This window comes from Oncorhynchus keta, unplaced genomic scaffold, assembly GCF_023373465.1.
Source record: "Oncorhynchus keta strain PuntledgeMale-10-30-2019 unplaced genomic scaffold, Oket_V2 Un_contig_244_pilon_pilon, whole genome shotgun sequence".
NCBI classification, from domain to species: domain Eukaryota; kingdom Metazoa; phylum Chordata; class Actinopteri; order Salmoniformes; family Salmonidae; genus Oncorhynchus; species Oncorhynchus keta.
In genome coordinates this window covers 83,169-105,900 of record NW_026283942.1, presented here as the reverse complement: position 1 = coordinate 105,900, position 22,732 = coordinate 83,169, and the positions used below count along the sequence as shown (strand labels likewise).

The window sequence follows — 22,732 nt, the reverse complement described above, 5'->3', positions numbered from 1 at the left end:
GGACAGAGGGGCATCTCAGGACAGAGGGGCATCTCGGGACAGAGGGGCATCTCGGGACAGAGGGGCATCTCGGGACAGAGGGGCATCTCGGGACAGAGGGGCATCTCGGGACAGAGGGGCATCTCGGGACAGAGGGGCAGCCCGGGACAGAGGGGCAGCCCGGGACAGAGGGGCAGCCCGGGACAGAGGGGCAGCCCGGGACAGAGGGGCAGCCCGGGACAGAGGGGCAGCTCGGGACAGAGGGGCAGCTCGGGACCGAGGGGCAGCTCGGGACCGAGGGGCAGCTCGGGACCGAGGGGCAGCTCGGGACCGAGGGGCAGCTCGGGACCGAGGGGAAGCCCGGTACCGAGAGGAAGCCCAGTACTGAGAGGAAGCTCAGGCAGGTAGTAGGCTCCGGTAAATCCTGGCTGGCTGGCGGAACTGGAAGAGACTGGTTGTCTGGCAGATCTGGAAGAGACTGGTTGTCTGGCAGATCTGGAAGAGACTGGTTGTCTGGCAGATCTGGAAGAGACTGGTTGTCGGGCAGATCTGGAAGCACTGGCGGCGCTGGGCAGACTGGGAGCACTGGCGGCGCTGGGCAGACTGGGAGCACTGGCGGCGCTGGGCAGACTGCGAGCACTGGCGGCGCTGGGCAGACTGGGAGCACTGGCGGCGCTGGGCAGACGGGAGACTCCGGCAGCGCAGGAGAGGAGAAAGGCTCTGGCTGCGCTAAACAGGCGGGAGACTCCGACAGCTCAGGAGAGGAGAAAAGCGCTGGCTGCGCTGAACAGGCGAGGCGTACTGGAGGCCTGGTGCGTGGTGCTGGAACTGGTGGTACTGGATCGAGGACACGCACAGGAAGCCTGGTGCGGGGAGCTGCTACCGGAGGACTGGTGTGTGGAGGTGGCTCTGGATAGACCGGACCGTGCAGGCGCACTGGAGCTCTTGAGCACCGAGCCTGCCCAAGCTTACCTGGCTCGATGCCCACTCTAGCCCGGCCAATAGGAAGGGATGGTATGTGCCGCACCGGGCTATGCACCCGCACTGGAAACACCGTGCGCTCCATAGCATAACACGGTGCCTGCCCGGTCTCTCTTGCCCAACAGTGAGCACAGGGAGTTTGCGCAGGTCTGGCATAACTATTCTCCCTTCTAGCCCCCCCCAATAATTTTTTGGGGCTGCTTTTCCGGCTTCCAACCGCGTCGCCATGCTGCCTCCTCATACCAGCGCCTCTCCGCTTTAGCCGCATTTATTTCTTCCTTAGGACGGCGATATTCTCCCGGCTGCGCCCAGGGTCCTTTTCCGTCTAATTCCTCCTCCCATGTCCAATTCTCCAAGTGGTGCAGCCTCTCCCACTGCAACTGCTCTTCACGATTAACAGGGAGAGTTGGCTTAGGTCTGAACCCTGACTCAGCCACTCTCTCTCTGCGCCCTCCCCCAATAAATAATTGGGGGTTACTTTCGGTTTTCGCTCTGCGTCGCCGTGTTTTCCTTTTTGACTCAGTTAGCCTGTAGCCCTCTTCGCACTGCTGAAGCAAATCCCAGGCGGGCGCCTGCACTCTCTCTGGGTCGGCCGCCCACCTGTCGATTTCTTCCCACGTCGTATACTCCATGCCTTTACCTTCCATAACGTCCTCCTTTAGCTCCTGCCAGTTATCTATGTCGTTGCCAGTTACACGCTGCTCGGTCCGTGAGAGGTGGGTGATTCTGTAACGTCGTTCGTCTGTTGAAAGAAGAGAGTCAGACCGAAATGCAGCGTGTTGTCACTTTCTGACCTTTATTTTCTGTGTTTTGTATTTAGTTAGTATGGTCAGGGCGTGAGTTGGGTGGGCAGTCTATGTTTGTTTGTCTAGGTTTTGGGAATTTCTATGTTTCGGCCTAGTATGGTTCTCAATCAGAGGCAGGTGTCATTAGTTGTCTCTGATTGAGAATCATACTTAGGTGGCCTGGGTTTCACTGTGTGTTTCTGGGTGATTGTTCCTGTCTCTGTGTGTTCACCAGATAGGACTGTTTTGAGTTTTCTCATTTCTTGTTTTTGTTAGTTTGTTCATGTGTACCTTTACGTATTAAAAAGTACCATGGACAATTACCACGCCGCGTATTGGTCCTCTGATCCGTTTCGCCTCTCCTCTTCGGAAGAAGAGGAGGAAATTCATGACAGAATCACCCACCAAAATCGGACCAAGCGGCTTGGTAAAGGACAGCGACGACAGCAGCAGCAGCATCAACAACAGAGGCCACCATCACAGGACTCCTGGACATGGGAGGAGATACTGAACGGAGAGGGACCCTGGGCACGGGCTGGGGAAAATCGCAGCCCCAAAGCAGAGCTGGAGGCAGCGAAAGCTGAGCGGCGGCAATATGAGGAGCCAGCACGGCAGTGCGACAGGTACGAGAGGCAGCCCCAAATTTTTTTGGGGGGGGGGGCACACGAGGTGTGGTACTAAGCCAGGTAGCAGACCTGAGCTCACTCCTCGTGTTCATGATAAGCAGCGCATTACTGGTCAGGCACCGTGTTATGCGGTTAAGCGCACGGTGTCGCCAGTGCGTGTCCATAGCCCGGTGCGCTATAGGGCAGCCCCCCGAGAGTGACATGCGAGTGTGGGCATTGAGCCAGGGCGTATGGTGCCTGCTCAGCGGGTCTGGTCGCCGGTACGCAGTCTTGGTCCAGGTTATCCTGCGCCGGCTCTGCGTGCTGTGTCTCCGGGGCGCTGGGAGGGTGCAGTGCGTCCTCTGCCTGCGCTCCGCTCGTACCGGGCAACTGTGGGAGTGGAGCCTAGGGGAGAGGTGCGTGTAGTAAGCACTAGATCTCCCGTGCTTACCCACAGCCCGGTTCAACCTGTGCCTGCACTCTGGAGGGTCCGGGCTAGAGTAGTTGTCCAGCCTGGGGAAGTGGTGCCAAGGTTGCGCACCAGAGCTCCAGTGCTCCCTCACAGCCCGGTCTTTCAGGCTCCTCCTAACACCAAGCCTCCTGAAGGTCTCCCCAGCCTGGTGGTTCCTGTGGCAGCCCCACGCACCAGGCTGTCTCTCAGTCTCCTCCCTGCAGGTGCTCCCGCCTGTCCGGCGCCGCTGCCGGAGCGTCCCGCCTGTCCGGCGCCGCTGCCGGAGCGTCCCGCCTGTCCTGCGCCGCTGCCGGAGCGTCCCGCCTGTCCGGCGCCGCTGCCGGAGCCTCCCGCCTGTCCGGCGCCGCTGCCGGAGCGTCCCGCCTGTCCGGCGCCACTGCCGGAGCCTCCCGCCTGTCCGGCGCCGCTGCCGGAGCCTCCCGCCTGTCCGGCGCCGCTGCCGGGCCTCCCGCCTGTCCGGCGCCGCTGCCGGAGCCTCCCGCCTGTCCGGCGCCGCTGCTGGAGCGTCCCGCCTGTCCGGCGCCGCTGCCTCCTGTGGCAGCTCCACGCACCAGGCTGTCTCTCTGTCTCCTCCCTGCAGGTGCTCCCGCCTGTCCGGCGCCGCTGCCGGAGCGTCCCGCCTGTCCGGCGCCACTGCCGGAGCCTCCCGCCTGTCCGGCGCCGCTGCCGGAGCCTCCCGCCTGTCCGGCGCCGCTGCCGTAGCCTCCCGCCTGTCCGGCGCCGCTGCCGGAGCCCCTCAGCCCAGAGGCGCCAGAGCCCCTCAGCCCAGAGGCGCCAGAGCCCCTCAGCCCAGAGGCGCCAGAGCCCCTCAGCCCAGAGGCGCCAGAGCCCCTCAGCCCAGAGGCGCCAGAGCCCCTCAGCCCAGAGGCGCCAGAGCCCCTGCCCCTCTGTCCAGAGCTTCTGCCCCTCTGTCCCGAGCTGCCCCTCTGTCCAGTGGGGTCATTGAGAGGGGTTGCCATGGTGAGAAAGCCACGGAGGCGGACAATAAAGCGGACTAAGACAATGGTGAAGTGGGGTCCGCGTCCCGCGCCAGAACCGCCACCGCGGACAGACGCCCACCCAGACCCTCCCCTATAGGTCAAGGTTTTGCGGCCGGAGTCCGCACCTTTGGGGGGGGGGGTACTGTCACGTTCTGACCTTTATTTTCTGTGTTTTGTATTTAGTTAGTATGGTCAGGGCGTGAGTTGGGTGGGCAGTCTATGTTTGTTTGTCTAGGTTTTGGGAATTTCTATGTTTCGGCCTAGTATGGTTCTCAATCAGAGGCAGGTGTCATTAGTTGTCTCTGATTGAGAATCATACTTAGGTGGCCTGGGTTTCACTGTGTGTTTGTGGGTGATTGTTCCTGTCTCTGTGTGTTCACCAGATAGGACTGTTTTGAGTTTTCTCATTTCTTGTTTTTGTTAGTTTGTTCATGTGTACCTTTACGTATTAAAAAGTACCATGGACAATTACCACGCCGCGTATTGGTCCTCTGATCCGTTTCGCCTCTCCTCTTCGGAAGAAGAGGAGGAAATTCATTACACGTGTAGGTTATTCATGACTTTAATGATAGAATCGCGGTACATGAAATAACTGAATCTAAATACAAAAACAACAGAACGGAACGTGAAACTAATTACAGCCTATCTGGTGACTACAACACAGAGACAGGAACAATCACCCACAAATACAAAGTGAACTCAGGCTACCTAAATACGGTTCCCAATCCGAGACAACGAGAATCACCTCACTCCAATTGAGAACCGCCTCAGGCAGCCAAGCCTAACTAGACACACCCCTAATCATACACAATCCCAATACGAACCCAACACATAAACCCATGTCACACCCTGGCCTGACCAAAATATATAACGAAAACAAAAAAACATATTGACCAAGGCGTGACAGTAAACTCATATTTCGTAGTGTTTAAGGTTAAGTTTAGGCATTAACTCCAAATTAAGGTTAGGGTTAAGTTTAGGTATTGACCCTGAAATCAGAGTTAGGGTGCTTAAGGTAAGGGTTAAGGTTTGGGATAGGCTTAAAACAAAAATAACTTTCTAATACTGGATTTGAACTTGCAACCTATGAGTGTGAGGCAGATGCTTAGCCCATCCACCATCCCCATCCAGCTAGCAAAACTGAAACCTACTTGAATGCAACAGTCCTCACTGTTCCCCCTAGTGCCGGTTTCCACTTCATCTCCTGACATCCTCAGCCATGGATGGACATTGAATAGTATAGTATCACTGGTGTGATTGATGGGTGCCTGTACACTCTGACCCTGCTGCACACACACACACACACACACACACACACACACATCCCCTATCCCACCCGTTGTCCCCCCTACATCACACAGCTCAGGGCAATGTCCCTAAAGAGAATATCATCCTGACACACCAAACGCACACACTTACACTTGTGTATGTGTTCCTTTTTTTGACTACCCCAGTGTTGGCATGTCGCCAGTGTCCACTGCGCTCCGATCATGTTCACATCTACGTCCCCTGACAGTCTGTTTAGCATCAAGCCAACTGGAGACCACAGACAGCCTCCTTCACCAATGAGAATGCATATCACACTGCCATGGGAGGGGCAGGAGGGCTCAGGACTCAGCAGGCTACTCTGTGAGGTTCCACTGCCATGTCGCACTGACCCAAGACTTGATATAGTAGCTGTGTGGGGGGAGAACTTGTTTAGGAGGCAATACTGACTGCAGCTATTCATTAGCATTGTGTAGGTGTTGTAACGTTTTTCTAGGTGTGAAGGAGAGTCGGACCAAAATGCGACGTGGCTGTTGCGATCCATGTTTAATGAGACAAAGTAAACACGAATCAAATACAAAAACAATAAACGTAATATGAAAACCGAAACAGCTTAACACTGGTGCTAAGTAACACACAACAGAAAAAAGGACACTAGGGACAATCACCCACAAAACAACCAAAGAATATGGCTGCCTAAATATGGTTCCCAATCAGAGACAACGATAAACACCTGCCTCTGATTGAGAACCACTCCAGACAGCCATAGACTTTGCTAGATCACCCCACTAGCTACAATCCCAATACATACCAAAACCCCAAGACAAAACACACCACAATACAAAAACCCCATGCCACACCCTGACCCAAACATGAAGATAAACACAAAATACTTCGACCAGGGCGTGACAGGTGTCCTCACCTCTAACGCGCAAATGACTATTGTAGCTGGAAACGGATGATTTTTAGTGGAATATCCACATAGGTGTACAGAGGCCCATTATCAGCAACCATCACTCCTGTGTTCCAATGGCACGTTGTGTTAGCTAATCCAAGTTTATAATTTTAAAAGGCTAATTGATCATTAGAAAACCCTTTTGCAATTATGTTAGCACAGCTGAAAACTGTTGTTCTGATTAAAGAAGCAATAAAACTGGCCTTCTTTAGACTAGTTGAGTATCTGGAGCATCAGCATTTGAGGGTTCGATTACAGGCTCAAAATGTCCAGAAACAAACAACTTTCTTCTGAACCTTGTCAGTCTATTCTTGTTCTGAGAAATGAAGGCAATTCCTTGCGAGAAATTGCCAAGAAACTGAAGATCTCGTACAACGCTGTGTACTACTCCCTTCACAGACCAGCGCAAACTGGCCCTAACCAGAATAGAAAGAGGAGTGGGAGGCCCCGGTGTACAACTGAGCAAGAGGACTAGTACATTAGTGTCTAGTTTGAGAAACAGACGCCTCTGGCAGCTTCATTAAATAGTACCCGCAAACCACCAGTCTCAACGTCAACAGTGAAGAGGCGACTCAACAATGAAGAGAAAACAGTTTTCAGCTGTGCTAACATAATTGCAAAAGGGTTTTTGATCGGTAGTGTATATTATAATAATAATTATATGAAATCATTTGTATTTTATTTATTTTTATTTTAGCGAAACAGGTGGGGCTCAGCCCTGAATGACGGATCGCTACTGATCATTTTACAAATGCGATCTCTCCCATGCCAGTAGGCTAGCCCAAGAATGAACATGAAACAAATAATTGACCATGGAAACTGTAAACAATCAGAATTCCATTCATTCAAAGCCCTGTGGGTCCTGGTCATAAGTAGTGCACTAAACAGCATAGGGTAGCACTTTATAATAGCCATGTAATAAAGAATTTACAAAGTATTAATACATGATGAAATTGTTTATTCATAATTTATTCATTATTAATCATAGGGCTGTTGCATATTACCGCCACACCGGCAGTCGTGAGTCATGACCGCAGTCAAATTCCACGTGACCTTTGAGTCAAGGTAATCTCCTGTTATGTACTCTGGACATGTGTTGGTTGTACCTAACCTGCGAAACGACCTTCCAGTCGCTAATGGACTGGTACTCAGAGCTCTATTTGTCTCTATAACCCACAGGTGTCAAACTCATTCAAAGGAAGGCCGAGTGTCTGCGGGTTTTCACTCCTCCCTTGTACTTGATTGATTAATTAAGGTCACAAATTAGTAAGGAACTCCCCACATCTGGTTGTCTAGGACTTAATTGAAAGGAAAAAACAAAAACCTGGCCCTCCATGGAATGAGTTTGACACCCTGAGTGGAAAACATGGTCGTTGTGGATGTTGTTTCAACGCAAAACACAACGAAATGGACAGTGCTTTCTAAGGTGATGATTACAGTTGAAGCCGGAAGTTTACATACACCTTAGCTATAAGACTTCTTCCGATGTGACGTCCCTCTAATTTGCTAGCTTGCTAGCCCCGGCCCGCTAGCTGTCTGAATCGCCGTGTCTCTAGCCAGCCTAACTAATCACTGGACCCTTATGATAACTTGGCTATGCATGCCTCTCCCTAATGTCAATATGCCCTGTCCATTACTGTTCTGGTTAGTGATTATTGTCTTAATTCACTGTATAGCCTGTAGCCCTGCTCAATATGCCTTAGCTAACACTTTAGTTCCACCTCCCACACATGCGGTGACATCACCTGGTTTAAATTATGTTTCTAGAGACAATATCTCTCTCATCATCACTCAATGCCTAGGTTTACCTCCACTGTATTCACATCCTACCATACCATTGTCTGGACATTATGCCTTGAATCTATTCTACCGTGCCCAGAAACCTGCTCCTTTTACTCTCTGTTCCGAACGTACTAGACAACCAGTTCTTATAGCCTTAGCCGTACCCTTATCCTACTCCTCCTCTCTTCCTCTGGTGATGTAGAGGTTAATCCAGGCCCTGCAGTGCCTAGCTCCACTCCTATTCCCCAGGTGCTCTCATTTCTTGACGTCTATAACCGTAAAAGCCTTGGTTTCATGCATATTAACATTAGAAGCCTTCTCCCTAAGTTTGTTTTATTCACTACTTTAGCACACTCTGCCAACCCGAATGTCCTAGCCGTCTCTGAATCCTGGTTTAGGAATACCACCAAAAACCCTGAAATTTCCATCCCTAACTATAACATTTTCCAACAAGATAGAATTGCCAAAGGGGGCGGAGTTGCAATCTACTGCAGATATTGCCTGCAGAGTTCTGCCTTACTATCCAGGTCTGTACCCAAACAATTCAAGCTTCTACTTTTAAAAATCCAACTTTCCAGAAACAAGTCTCCCACCATTGCCACTTGCATCCTCATAGATATCCTCCTGACCAACTTGCCCTCCAAATACACCTCTGCTGTCTTCAACCAATCTCAGCAATCACTGCCTGCATCTGTAATGGGTCTGCGGTCAAACGACCACCCCTCATCACTGTCAAACAAATTCACTGTTGTAGAACAAGAACCGTTCAGAGGGTTTGTCCAGGCTTGAGCATAACTCACAGATCATATCATTGCCGACACTGCGCTCCAGGATAGATGAAGCCTCAAATGAAATGAAGAAGAAGGTGACTGAGGCCATGAGAAGTGGTGACCACTTCGCCACCACCACCGACTGCTGGTCTGCAAGAAGACGGAGCTTAATTGGTGTTACAGCCCATTGGCTAGACCCTGACAGTCTGGCAGAAGCTTGCACACCTTTGATGTGCTGGCAGGTGCCCTAAATTACATCTATTCTGAGTTCGAAATCCAGGGTAAGATTGTAAGAACTACAACAGACAACTACAAAAGACAACTTCTTGAGAGCTTTTTTTTCTTCCAACTATCAACTTGCTGATAACAAAACTTAACTGAATCAAGTTGTCCCTGAAGTAATGTGAGCCTCTGGTGGATGTGCTACAATTTGGACTTAAGAAACGCTTCAGCCATATGTTTCAAGACCCTGAGCTGATCGCAGCTGCAATCCTTCTCCCCTAATTCACAAATTCACAACAGAATGGTTCATGAACAATATGTTATTATTCATAAACAACTGGGTATAGTGTACATTTTCGACACTTCAAAGATTTGAGAACCACCTATGTAAACTACAATCCTGACTTTGTGGTTCATTCCAATGGGTACAGTAGTCTACTTAGCCCTGTTTTTATAGATTGGGGATATATAGATTGGGGATGGATTCTCACAAAAATAGTAGTCTCACAAAAATATAACTGCATGATTTCCATTGTCATCTCCCTGGTTTATCAGGAATGGACTACATCAAAATTCCATCCCTAACTATAACAGCTTCCAAAAAGATAGAACTGCCAAACCGGGCAGAGTTGCAATCTACTGCAGAGAGAGCCTGCAGTTCTATCATACTATCCAGGTCTGTGCCCAAACAATTCGAGCTTCTACTTTTAAAAATCCAACTTTCCAGAAACAAGTCTCTCACCGCTGCCGCTTGTTATAGACCCCTTCCAGCCCCCAGCTGTGCCCTGGACACCATATGTGAATGCATTGCCCCCCATCTATCTTCAGAGTTCGTACTGTTAGGTGACCTAAACTGGGATATGCTTAAAACCCTGGCTGTCCTACAATCTAAGCTAGATGCCCTCAATCTCACACAAATTATTAAGGAATTTACACTTAATCCGTAACCATCTAAATACACCTCTGCTGTCTTCAACCAGGATCTCAATGATCACTGCCTCATTGCCTGCGTGCGTGATGGGTCCGCGGTCAAACAACCACCCCTCATCACTGTCAAACGCTCAATTAAACACTTCAGCGAGCAGGCCTTTCTAATCAGGTATCCGGGTATCCTGGAAGGATATTGACCTCATCCCGTCAGTAGAGGACGCCTGGTTTCTCTTTCAAAGTGCTTTCCTCACCATCTTAAATAAGTATGTCCCATTCAAAAAAATGTAGAACTAAGAACAGATATAACCCTTCGATCGCCCAAGACTTGACTGCCCTTGACCAGCACAAAAACCTCCCGTGGAGCTCTGCATTAGCATCAAATAGCCCCCGCGATATGCACATTTTCAGGGGAGTCAGGACCCAATATTCTCAGTCAGTTAGGGAAGCACCAATTCCAAAATGTTTTGGGACATTGGGACATTGTAAAGGCCATGGAGAATAAGAGCACCCCCTGCCAGCTACCCACTGCACTGAGGCTAGGAAACAATGTCACCACCGATAAATGTACGATAATCGATCATTTCAATATGTATTTTTCTACGGCACTCCATGCTTTCCACCATGCTTTCCACCTATCCCGGCCAACACCTCAGCACCCCCCATTTCTCCATTAACCAAATCTAGACAGCTGCTGTTCTGAAAGAGCTGCATAATCTGGATCCCTACAAATCAGCTGGGCTAGACAATATGGACCCTCTCTTTCTAAAATTATCTGCCGAAATTGTTGCAACCCCTTTACCAGCCTGTTCAACCTCTCTTTTGTTTCCTCTGGGATCCCCAAAGATTGGAAAGCTGCCACGGTCATCCCCCTCTTCAAGTTGGGAGACACTCTAAACCCAAACTGTTATAGACATATATCCATTCTGCCCTGCCTTTCTAAAATCTCCGAAAGCCAAGTTAACGAACAGATCACTGATCATTTCGAATCCCACCATATCCTCTCCACTATGCAATCTGGTTTCTGAGCTGGTCATGGGTCAAGGTCCTAAACGCTCAAGGTCCTAAACGATATCATAACATCCATCGACAAAAGACAGTACTGTGCAGCCGTCTTCACCAACGTGGCCAAGGCTTTTGATTCTGTCAATCACCACATTCTTATCGGCAGACTCAATAGCCTTGGTTTCTCAAAAGCCTACGATGTATGGATTCCAAGAGAAATTGTGATATGGAATTATTGTTTTGTACCGACAGCCTACTTACTCCTGTACAAGGTTTCCCTACTGTTCTTTACTTCTGCCGCTGTAATGATAAGATAACCTATCATACAGTTATTTTTCTCTGTCTGCTCAAAGGACTAGCATTTGCTGTTTGTTTCTCTGCAGGTCACCTCTCTCCATGGAAGACCTCCAAACAGGTAAAACACCCCTATGTGTGTGTGTGTGTCTCTCTGTCTCTGTCTCCGTCTGTATCTTTTCTCTCTCTCTCTCTCTCTCTCTCTCTCTCTCTCTCTCTCTCTCTCTCTCTCTCTCTATGTCTCTGTCTCTGTCTCTGTCTCTCTCTCTCTCTGTCTCTCTCTCTCTGTCTCTTATGTCTCTCTCTCTCTGTCTCGCTCTCTCTTTATTTCTCTATCTCTCTCCCCCTGTCTCTGTCTCTCTCTCTCATTTCAATTCAATTTAAGGGCTTTATTGGCATGGGAAACATGTGTTTGCATTGCCAAAGCAAGTGAAATAGATAAAATACAAACGTTAAATAAACAATACAAAAATGTACAGTATACATTACACTCACAAAAGTTCAAAAATAATAAAGACATTCCAAAGGTCTTATTATTTGCAAATAAATAAAGTACAAAAGGGAAACTATTTAAACATAAATATGAGTTGTATTTGTAGTGGTGTTTGATCTTCACTGGTTGCCCTTTCCTTGTGGCAACAGGTCACACATCTTGCTGCTGTGATGGCACACTGTGGTGTTTCAACCAATAGATATGGGAGTTTATCAAAATTGGGTTTGTGGATCCCCTATCTGAGAAATATCTGAAGGAAATATGTGTCTCTAATATGGACATAGATTTGGCAGGAGGTTAGGAAGTGCAGCTCAGTTTCCAACTAATTTTGTGGGTAGTGTGCATAGTCAAAGTCAACGCTTTCCTTAAGTTTGGGTCAGTCACATTGGTCAGGTTTTGTGCCACTGTGTACTCTCTGTTTAGTGCCAAATAGCATTCTAAGTTTGCTCAGTTTTCTTGTTGATTCTTTACAACGTGTCAAGGAATTATATTTTTTATTTTCCCATGCTTTGGTTGGGTATAATTGTATTGCTGCCCTGGGGCTCTGTGGGGTCTGTTTGTGTTTATGAGCAGAGCCTTTGTTATGGAAGGTTTGGGAATCACTTCCTTTTAATTGGTTGTAGAATGTTGTACACTGGATATTTTTGCAGAATTCTGCATGCAGTCTCAATTTGGTGATTGTCCCATTTTGTGAATTCTTGGTTGGTGAGCAGACCCCAGACCTTACAACCATAAAGGGTGATGTTAATAACGGATAACTATAACTGATAACTATAACTGATTCTAATTGGTATGTTGAATTATATGTTCCTTTTGATGGCATAGAAGGCCCTTCTTGCCTTGTATCTCAGATCGTTCACAGCTTTGTGGAAGTTACCTGTGGCGCTGATGTTTAGTCCAGGGTATGTATAGTTTTTTGTGTGCTCTCGGGCAAGGGTGTCTAGAATTTGTGGTTCTGTCAACTGGAACTTTTTTGGAACACAATTATTTTTGTCTTACTGAGATTTACTGTCAATCAATCAATCAAATGTACAGTTGAAGTCTGAAGTTTTACATACACCTCAGCCAAATACATTTAAACTCCGTTTTTCACAATTCCTGACATTTAATCCTCGTAAAAATTCCCTGTCTTAGGTCAGTTAGGATCACGACTTTATTTTAAGAATGCGAAATGTCAGAATAATAGGAGAGAGAATGATATATTTCAGCTTTTATTTCTTTCATCACATTCCCAGTCGGCCAGAAGTTTACAAACTCAATTAGTATTTGGTTTTATTGCCTTTAAATTGTTTAACTTGGGTCAAATGTTTTGGGTAGCCTTCCACAAGTTTCCCACAATAAGTTGGTTGAATTTTGGCCCATTCCTCCTGACAGAGCTGGTGTAACTGAGTCAGGTTTGTAGGCCTCCTTGCTCGCACATGCTTTTCAGTTCTGCCCACAAATATTTGATATGATTGAGGTCAGGGCTTTGTGATGGCCACTCCAATACCTTGACTTTGTTGTCCTTAAGCAATGTTGCCACGACTTTGGAAGTATGCTTAAGGTCATTGTCCATTTGGAAGACCCATTTGCAACCAAGCTTTAACTTCTTATGGCTGCAGGGGCAGTATTGAGTAGCTTGGATGAAAGGTGCCCAGAGGTGCCCTGCTCCTCAGTCTCAGTTGCTAATATATGCATATTATTATTAGTATTGGATAGAAAACACTATGAAGTTTCTAAAACTGTTTGAATGATGTATGTGAGTATAACAGAACCCATGTGGCAGGCAAAAACCTGAGAAGAAATCCAAACAGGAAGTGAGAAATCTGAGGTTGGTATATTTTCATTCAACCCCTATTGAATTCACATTGGGATATGAATGAAGTTGCACTTCCTAGGGCTTCCACTAGATGTCAACCGTCTTTAGAAACTTGAATGAGGCTTCTGCTGTGTTGTGGGACTGAATAAGAGCTGTCAGCTTACTGGCAGAGAGCCATTTCCTGGTCACACGCATTCCACATGATATCGACTTGCTTCTGTAGACACAAAGGAATTCTCCGGTTGGAACTTTATTGAAGATTTATGATAAAAAGATCCTAATGATTGATTCTATAATTAGTTTGAAATGTTTCTTTGATCTGTAATATAACTTTTTGAAGTTTTTGTCCAAAGTTTTTGTCCAAACGATATGTGTACCTAACGCTAACAAAAGCAACTACTTGGACATAAATAACATTATCGACATTATCGAACAAATCAAGCATGTATTCTGGAACTGCGATTCCTGGGAGTGCATTCTGATGAAGATCATCAAAGGTAAGGGAATATTTATCATGTCAATTCTGGTATCTGTTGACTCCAACATGGCCGCTAATTTGATACATTTTCTGAGCGCCGTCTCAGATTATTGCATGGCTTGCTTTTTCCGTCAAGTTTTTTAAAAATCTGACACACCGGTTGCATTAAGGAGAGGTATATCTATAATTCCATGTGTATAACTTGTATTATCATCTACATTTATGATGAGTATTTCTGTTGAATCGATGTGGCTATGCAAAATCACTGTATGTTTTTGGAACTAGTTGGACATAAATAACGGACATTATCGAACAAATCAAGCATTTATTCTGGAACTGCGATTCCTGGGAGTGCATTCTGATGAAGATCATCAAAGGTAAGGGAATATTTATCATGTCAATTCTGGTATCTGTTGACTCCAACATGGCCGCTAATTTGATACATTTTCTGAGCGCCGTCTCAGATTATTGCATGGCTTGCTTTTTCCGTCAAGTTTTTTAAAAATCTGACACACCGGTTGCATTAAGGAGAGGTATATCTATAATTCCATGTGTATAACTTGTATTATCATCTACATTTATGATGAGTATTTCTGTTGAATCGATGTGGCTATGCAAAATCACTGTATGTTTTTGGAACTAGTGAACGTAATGCTGCATTGTAAATTCAGATTTTTTTACTTTATCAACAAAACATACATGTATTGTGTAACATGAAGTCCTATGAGTGTCATCTGATGAAGATCATCAAAGGTTAGTGATTCATTTTATCTCTATTTGTGCTTTTTGAGACTGTTTTTCTGTGGCTTGGTGGTGACCTAACATCATCGTTTGTGGTGCTTTCGCCGTAAAGCCTAATGTATGTTTGAGGAATTTTAATTATGAGATTACTGTTGTTTTGAATTTGGCGCCCTGCACTTTCACTGGCTGTTGTCATATCCCGTTAATGGGATTGCAGCTAAGAAGTTTTAACTTCCTGACTGATATCTTAAGATTTTGCTTCAATATATCCGCATATTTTTCCTTCCCTCATGATGCCATCTATTTTGTGAAGTGCACCATTCCTTCCTGCAGCAAATCACCCCCAAAACATGATGCTGCCACCCCTGTGCTTCACGGTTGGGATGGTGTCCTTCGGTTTGCAAGTCAACTCCTTTTTCCTCCAAACATAATAATGGACGTTATGGCCAAACAGTTCTATTTTTGTTTCATCAGATCAAAAGACATTTCACGAAAAAGTACGATCTTTGTCCGCATGTGCAGTTGCAAACCGTAGTCTGGCTTTTTTATGCCAGTTTTGGAGCAGTGGCTTCTTCCTTACTGAGCGGGCTTTCAGGTTATGTTGATATTGGACTCGTTTCACTGTGGATATAGATACTTTTGTACCTGTTTCCTCCAGCATCTTCACAAGGTCCTTTGCTGTTGTTCTGGGATTGATTTGCACTTTTCGCAAAAAAAAAAAAATTAATATCTAGGAGACCGTCTCTTTCCTGAGCGGTATAACGGCTGCGTGGTCCCATGGTGTTTATACATTCGTACTATTGTTTGTACAGATGAACATGGTACCTTCAGGCATTTGGAAATTGCTCCCGAGGATGAACCAGACTTGTGGAGGTCTACCATTTTTTTTGTCTTTGGTCTTCGCTGATTTATTTTGATTTTCCCATGATGTCAAGCAAAGAGGCGCTGAGTTTGAAGGTAGCCTTGAAATACATCCACAGGTACACCTCCAATTCACTAAAATGATGTCAATTAGCCTATCAGAAGCTTCTAAATCCATGACATAATTTTCTGGAATTTTCCAAGCTGTTTAAAGGCACAGTCTACTAATTGTATGTAAACTTCTGACCCACTGGAATTGTGATACATAAGTGAAATAATCTGTCTGTAAATTCTTGGGGTAATGCACAAAGTAGATGTCCTAACCGACTTGCCAAAACTATAGTTTGTTAACAAGAAATTTTTGGCGTGGTTGAAAAACAAGTTTTAATGACTCTAACCTAAGTTTATGTCAACTTCTGACTTCAACTCTATTTATAAAGCCATTTTTACATAATCCAATGTCACAAAGTGCTATACAGAAACCCAGCCTAAAACCCCAAATTGCAAGCAATGCAGATGTAGAAGCACAATGGCTAGGAAAAACTCCCTAGAAAGGCAGGAACCTAGGAAGAAACCTACAAAGGAACCAGGCTCTGAGGGTTGGCCAGTCCTCTTCTGGCTGTGCCAGGTGGAGATTATAACAGTACATGGCTATGTTCAAACATTCATAGATGACCAGCAGGATCAAATAACAATAATCACATTGGTAGTAGAAAGTGCAACAGAGGTTGCAACAGGTCAACACCTCAGGAGTAAATGTAATTTGGCTTTTCATAGCCGAGCAGAGAGAATTAGAGGGAGCATACTTAAATTCACAAATGACTCCAGATAAGACAGGAGAATTACACCAGATAAACTACAAACTATTGCAGCATAGACACTGGAGGCTGAGACAGGAGGGGTCAGGAGACACTGTGGCCCAATCCAATGATACCCTGGGACAGGGCCAACCAGTCAGGATATGACCTCACGCAATTTGCCAAAGCACAGCCCCTATACCACGAGAGGGATATCCACAAACCAACAATTTACTACACTGAGACAAGGCTGAGTATAGTCCACGAAGATCTCACCCACTGCACGAACCCGAACTGTCAGGGCCCAGGTCTGACACAATCTGTGCAGAAGATCTAGGTGCTGCTGTAGGCCCTCCTAGGTTGGGTACAGAAGCACCAGATTGTCAGCAAACAGTAGACATTTTGACTTCAGATTCTAGTACTGTGGGGCTGGGTGCTGTAGACTGTTCTAGTGCCCTCGCCAATTTGTTTATATGTATGTTGAAGAGGGTGGGGCTTAAGCTTCATCCCTGTCTCACCCCACATAACTGTGGAAAGAAATGTGTGTTTTTTGCAAATTTGAACTGCACACTTGTTGTTTGTGTACATGGATTTTATGTTGTATGTTTTCCCCCAACACCACTTTCCATCAATGTGTATAGCAGACCCTCATGCCAAATTGAGTCAAAAGCTTTTTTGAAATCAACAAAGCATAAAAACACTTTGCCTTGGTTTTGGTTTGTTGCTTTGTCAATTAGGGTGAAAATGTGGTTTTTCGTACGGTCATTTTGTAAAAAGCCAATTTTACATTTGCTCAGTACAGTGCATTGTTTTCACTGAGGAAATTGGCGAGTCTGCTATTAATGATAATGCAGGGGATTTTCCCAAGGCTTCTGTTGACACATATCCCTGTTATTGGGGTCCAATTTGTCTCCACTAATGTGGATTGAGGTGATCAGTCTTTTTTTCCAAATATTGGGAAAGATGCCAGAGAGTTTAATTATAGAGTTTAATTCTAGCCATTTGGAATTTGTGTATTTTTAACCTCTCTTCGTACCGAACCCGTTAGCGGGATTAAATTCAACAGCATACGGTGATCGCTACATAAATAGTCATATTAAACATTCATGAAAATACAAGTGTCTCACATAGTTCGAAAGCCTAGAATCTTGCTAATCCAACTGTGTTGTCAGATTTAAAAAAGTATTTATTTTGAAATAATACGCTGCGATTATCTGAGCACAGACCCCCATATCAAACTACTTATTCAGCCAGCACTTGCGAAACAAAATCACAGATTGCATTGAAATAAATTGTTTACCTTTGAAGATCTTACTCTGGTTGCAATCCCAAGGCTCTTTGTTACACAATGAATGGTCTTTTTTTTCGGTTAAATCCATTTTTTATAGCCTAACACAAAACATTTTGTGAACGCTTATCTCGTTGAATTTCGTGTCATTCAATTTTCGACGTAACATCCAACGTAAAATAGACAGACTTTAACCAGTCATGTTTGGTTTCCTAGCAATCAACTGTTTGCTTGTAACACAACCAAACTTGATGGGTCATTTTGAGGGACGTATTGACCTGGAAAAAACGATTGGAAGACCACAAGTGACGAGCCCATTGTGCACCAATTATATGACCACTGTCTCGTTGATTGACTGTATTTTAACCCAATGACCCCTGATCGTCTTGAAATCTAACTGGGTAGATAGTCAATGAGCAGAGGTAAACGGCAATATCCCATGGTTCTTTGTTGTAAGTCAAACCTTTCCATTGAACGCTGGCGTAAGGACCATTCTTTCGCCATTGCCAATTCAACCGTGAAGGAGCGACGCTTATTACGCACAGCAGTATTTCGGTGACTTGCATCTTCAGCTGTTTATTTATCCAACATCATGGTGAATAAGTCAAGGAAAGCTAATTATAAGACTAGATATACGAATGTAGAAACAATTTTAGAGGGAAGTGAGACAGATCTGCTTTTTGAAGACTCCATTTTGAAGTCTCTGAAACTGAGGCATATTTTTTGAATGGAGAGGACATTGTTTAGGACTGGTAAGTTGCTCTCATGCTAATGCCTTTGTTTGAAATTAATATAAAATATTATTTGCATTTTTTTTGCAATATATAAAGATGTAATGAAATGGGTAAAATACACGTTAGCATTGTGAGTGAGGGTCTGTTTGTTTGTATGAGAACGACCATAACCTATGTCTGTGTGTGTATATATACACTGCTCAACAAAAAAACGGGAACACTTAAACAACACAATGTAACTCCAAGTCAATCACACTTCTGTAAAATCAAACTGTCCACTTAGGAAGCAACACTGATTGACAATAAATTTCACATGCTGTTGTGCAAATGGAATAGAGAACAGGAGCAGGAGGAGCACTGCCCGAGCCCTGCAAAAAGCTATTATCTGATAGCATGCACCCACCCTGAACCACCTGAACGAGTTGTAAACAAAATAATTAGCGTAGCCGGCCCTACACAAAACGCTGAAATAAAATATAAAACATGCATTACCTTTGACAAGCTTCTTTGTTGGCACTCCAATATGTCCCATAAACATCACAATTGGTCCATTTTTTTCGATTAATTCCGTCCATGTATACCCAAAATGTCGATTTATAAAGCAGGTTTGATCCGGATAAAAACTGCTTTCCAAAACACGTCACTACAAAACATTTCAAAAGTTGCCTATATATTTCAAACTACTTTTGTAATACAACTTTAGGTATTTTTAAATGTTAATAATCGATCAAATTGTAGACGGGGCAAACTGTATTCGATAGAGAAAGTAAACAAAACATGCCCCTTTTTCCCTCTTGCGTAACTATCAACAGTGTAACGTTGTTCCAGGAAGTGCCTCTTCTTCGTTTCACCAATGATTAACTTCAACCTTATTCCAAAGATTGGTGACATCCTGTGGAAGTCGTAGGAACTGTAAAATGGGCTCTATCTAATTTCCCTTGGCAAGACAACCGAGGGAACTGTCAGAGGAAAAAAGATATATATTCTGAACAGTTTTTCCTTAGGTTTTTGCCTGCTACATAAGTTCTGCTATAGTCACATACATGATTGAACCAGTTTCAGAAACTTCAGAGTGTTTTCTATCCACACCTACTAATCATATACATATAATATATTCCTGGTATAAGTAGCATGAAGTTGAAGTTGTGCATGCTATTTTTCAAAAAGTGGAAATGCTGCTCCCTATCTCTAAGAAGTTAATAGTTGTTTCTAAGATTTGTATTTGATCTTGTATATGTTTTTGCTCTTTGTTCTTTGTTATAGGGCCAAAAAGATTGGAGAAGTTGTTTATCCACAAATCTCAGTTTTGGATGGATAACTCTTAGTGTTGTTTGCTTAGTGTTTCCAATTTTCCCAGAAATGGTTAGAGTCTATGGATTCTTCAATTATGTTGAACTGATGTTCCTTTTTTTTCCGTTGTACATTTCTGTATTGTTTTAGTGATTCACCATAGTGAAGGCTCAGATTTCCGAGGTCTCTATGTTTTTGGTTGGATATGTTCCTCAATTTCTTTCTTAGGTTTTTGAATTCTTCATCAAATGTTTGAAATGTTTAGATTTGATAGCGAAGCTGAGAGATCAAATATCCTGTTTCGGTTTTCTACTGGCACATTTACCCCTTCACTAGTACATTTACCCCTTCACTAGTACAGTGAAATATTTTGTCCATGAAGTTGTCTAAAAGGGATTGCATTTTTTGGTAGGTTTCCACACTAGTTTCATTCTATCTTTAGCATTTCTTAATATTATTCAGTTCCTTTGACTTTGATGCCTTATGATTGAGTATTGCTCTGTTCAAGTAGACTGTGATTTTGCTGTGATCTGATAATCATGCTCTGAGAGACTCGGGGTTGAGGTCAGTGATAAAGTAGTCTACAGTACTCAATAACTATAGGTGCACCTACCGTACGAGACCCCTCAAAGCCTACCATGGACTATGTACATACCCAGGGTGCGACAGAGCTGCAGGAGTTGTGTCCCGTTTTTGTTGGTTATGTTGTCATAGTTGTGCCTAGGGGGGGCGGCGCACAATTGGCCCAGCGTCGTCCGGATTAGGGTTTGGCCAGGGTAGGCCATCATTGTAAATACGAATTTGTTCTTAACTGACTTGCCTAGTTAAATAAAGGATAAATTAAACATACATCAAATAAAAAGATGGGGAGGGAATGATGTCACCTCCAGGTAGATGTTTGATCCCCTGTGTGCTGAGAGTCAGGTTCTTGTCCAGTTATGGCATTTAGGTCGCCACAGACTAGTACAGGTCCCTGGGCCTGGAAAATATTGATTTCCCCCTCCAGGATGGAGCAGCTGTCTTCATTAAAGTATGGGGATTCTTGTGGGGGTATATAGGTAGCACACAGGAGAACATTTTTCTCTGTTGAGAGAATTTCCTTTTGAATTTCTAGTCAAATTTAAAAATGTTCCCGTTTTTATTATTGTAATAGAGTGAGTTAGGTCTGCTCTATACCTAATTAGCATACCCCCTGAGTCCCATCCCTGTTCCACACCTGGGTATTTGGTGGATTGGACTACCAGCTCAATGTAACCTAGAGCGCAATCAGTGTGTCCAAAGGCAGATGACCTCAGGCCTTGGATATTCAAGGATGAGATAGTGAAGGCTTTGTGTTCCATAAAGTGTCTGTTGTTAGTCATGTGGTTTGGCCTCAGACCACTAAGTGTGAGCAGAGCCTGCTGAGCATCTGGTCCATTCCATTTACTTGGGCTAGTATAAGAGCGGGGGTTGGGCCTGCTCACGGCCTGGCGTATGTGTTACTTTCATGTTGAGATCCTCTTTGTTGGAATGAGGGGCATGGTGATCAGCAGTGATCTGAGATGCGTACCGTGGTTGCTCAACTAAAAGTTTTGCGATTATGCTGCAGGAAGTATTTTGTGGTTTAGTATGGTACCCTGCGTCACTACTTCATTGCTCCAGACCAGCGCAAGGAGGAGTTATGCTTTTGGGTCCCAAGGTGCTGCTGTGTCTCTAACTGAAAATTAATGGGTGATATAAACCAAATAGAAACTGAAAATGATGCACAACTTCATTATTACGTACTAAAACTGTTGTCACACTAAGGTATTTATTCTAAGAGAAAATTTGACTACAATTAGGGTGTGAAAATGTTAGGATTATTTTGCTCGTACTGTAGTACTGAAGCCGACTCCCGACCAGTCACGTTGTACAGTGCCTAAGTGGTGCAGTGCTCTAAGACAATGCATCGCAGTTCAAATTGTGTTGCTACAGATGCTCGACTTGGAGACCTATGAGATGACTGTAGGCTTTTGGTTTCTCTCCCTCTAAAAATAAACTGACTTTATTTACAAATTAGTAACAATGTCTCACCCCATGTTCAAAAATTGTCACGTTCTGTCCATCGTTCGTATGTGTTTTCCTTGTTTTAGTGTTGGTCAGGACGTGAGCTGGTTGGGCATTCTATGTTGTGTGCCTGGTTTGTCTATTTCTATGTTTGGCCTGATATGGTTCTCAATCAGAGGCAGGTGTTAGTCATTGTCTCTGATTGGGAACCATATTTAGGTAGCCTGTTTTGTGTTGGGTTTTGTGGGTGATTGTTCCTGTCTCTGTGTTTGCACAAGATAGGACTGTTTAGGTTTTCACTTTTCTTGTTTTGTATAGTCTGTTCATCTTTATTAAAAACATGAATAACCACCACGCTGCATTTTGGTCCGCCTCTCTTTCACCAGAAGAAAACCCTTACAAAAATTGCCTCTTCTAGCTCAGTTTACGTTATTTGAAAACAAAATAATCTCCAAAATATAGTTTATTTTTTTAAGCCAAGCGATTATTATTATTATTATTATGAATTCTCACAGGTATATTATTAACCCTGTTATTAGCAGGACAATGTATATATTGGTCATACTGGTCATGGCTCCCGAGTGGTGCACAATGGGATTGCCTTGCAGTTCTCTAGAAGACGGGCCTAGAGCATCGGGAAGGGAGGAGGATGAAGGGGAGGGGGGTGGACCCTCACTCGGTAGCACAGAGCAACATTGTAAGGGGCTTTGCACAAATAATGGTGCTGACTAGAGAAACGTTCCCACTGTTCTTAATGCCAGTCTGCACATACAAACTAAAACAATGTAACTAAAAATGGCGTAAAAAATGCCCCTTAGATACGAATTTTGGGGGCAGGTATTAGAAAATAGGCGTCAGTCAAAAGTTATACTTAAATCCAAACTGGATTTAACGAAAAATTACAAGAAAGCGCACATTTGTAAATCCCAGACTTTTAATGTAATTGGAAAGGTAGATACAAATGATTGGTGACATTGTGGTTTCAATAAAGAATGTAAACAAAACAATATAATATATATAATATAAATAATATGCTGTGTTTTTATTTACAGTATTTACATTTACATTACATTTAAGTCATTTAGCAGACGCTCTTATCCAGAGCGACTTACAAATTGGTGCATTCACCTTATGACATCCAGTAGAATAGTCACTTTACAATAGTGCATCTAAATCTTAAAGGGGGGTGAGAAGGATTACTTAT

At 44.6% G+C, this 22,732-nt stretch overlaps 2 protein-coding genes across 2 annotated transcripts in view; both read left to right on the top strand.

Moving 5' to 3' along the window:
• Positions 1–22,732, top strand: part of LOC118373220 (membrane-associated guanylate kinase, WW and PDZ domain-containing protein 2-like) — a 132,105-nt gene that overhangs the window by 44,777 nt on the left and 64,596 nt on the right. The window contains exon 6 of the mRNA XM_052505639.1: positions 11,113–11,144. Within this exon, the coding sequence (XP_052361599.1) occupies positions 11,113–11,144 (32 nt within the window). The remainder of the gene's footprint in view (positions 1–11,112; positions 11,145–22,732) is intronic.
• On the top strand, positions 2,602–4,200 carry LOC127922058 (uncharacterized). The gene is made up of 2 exons (XM_052505638.1): positions 2,602–3,025; positions 3,403–4,200. Exons 1-2 carry the CDS (start codon positions 2,602–2,604, stop codon positions 3,522–3,524), a joined length of 546 nt encoding a protein of 181 aa, XP_052361598.1. The 3' UTR covers positions 3,525–4,200.

Excerpts from the sequence above, each read along its gene's own strand:
- LOC127922058 (XM_052505638.1), top strand. The coding sequence starts at position 2,602 with ATGGTGCCTGCTCAGCGGGTCTGGTCGCCGGTACGCAGTCTTGGTCCA. Across the intron at positions 3,026-3,402 it reads TCTCAGTCTCCTCCCTGCAG|GTGCTCCCGCCTGTCCGGCG; the intron begins GTGCTCCCGCCT and ends TCCTCCCTGCAG.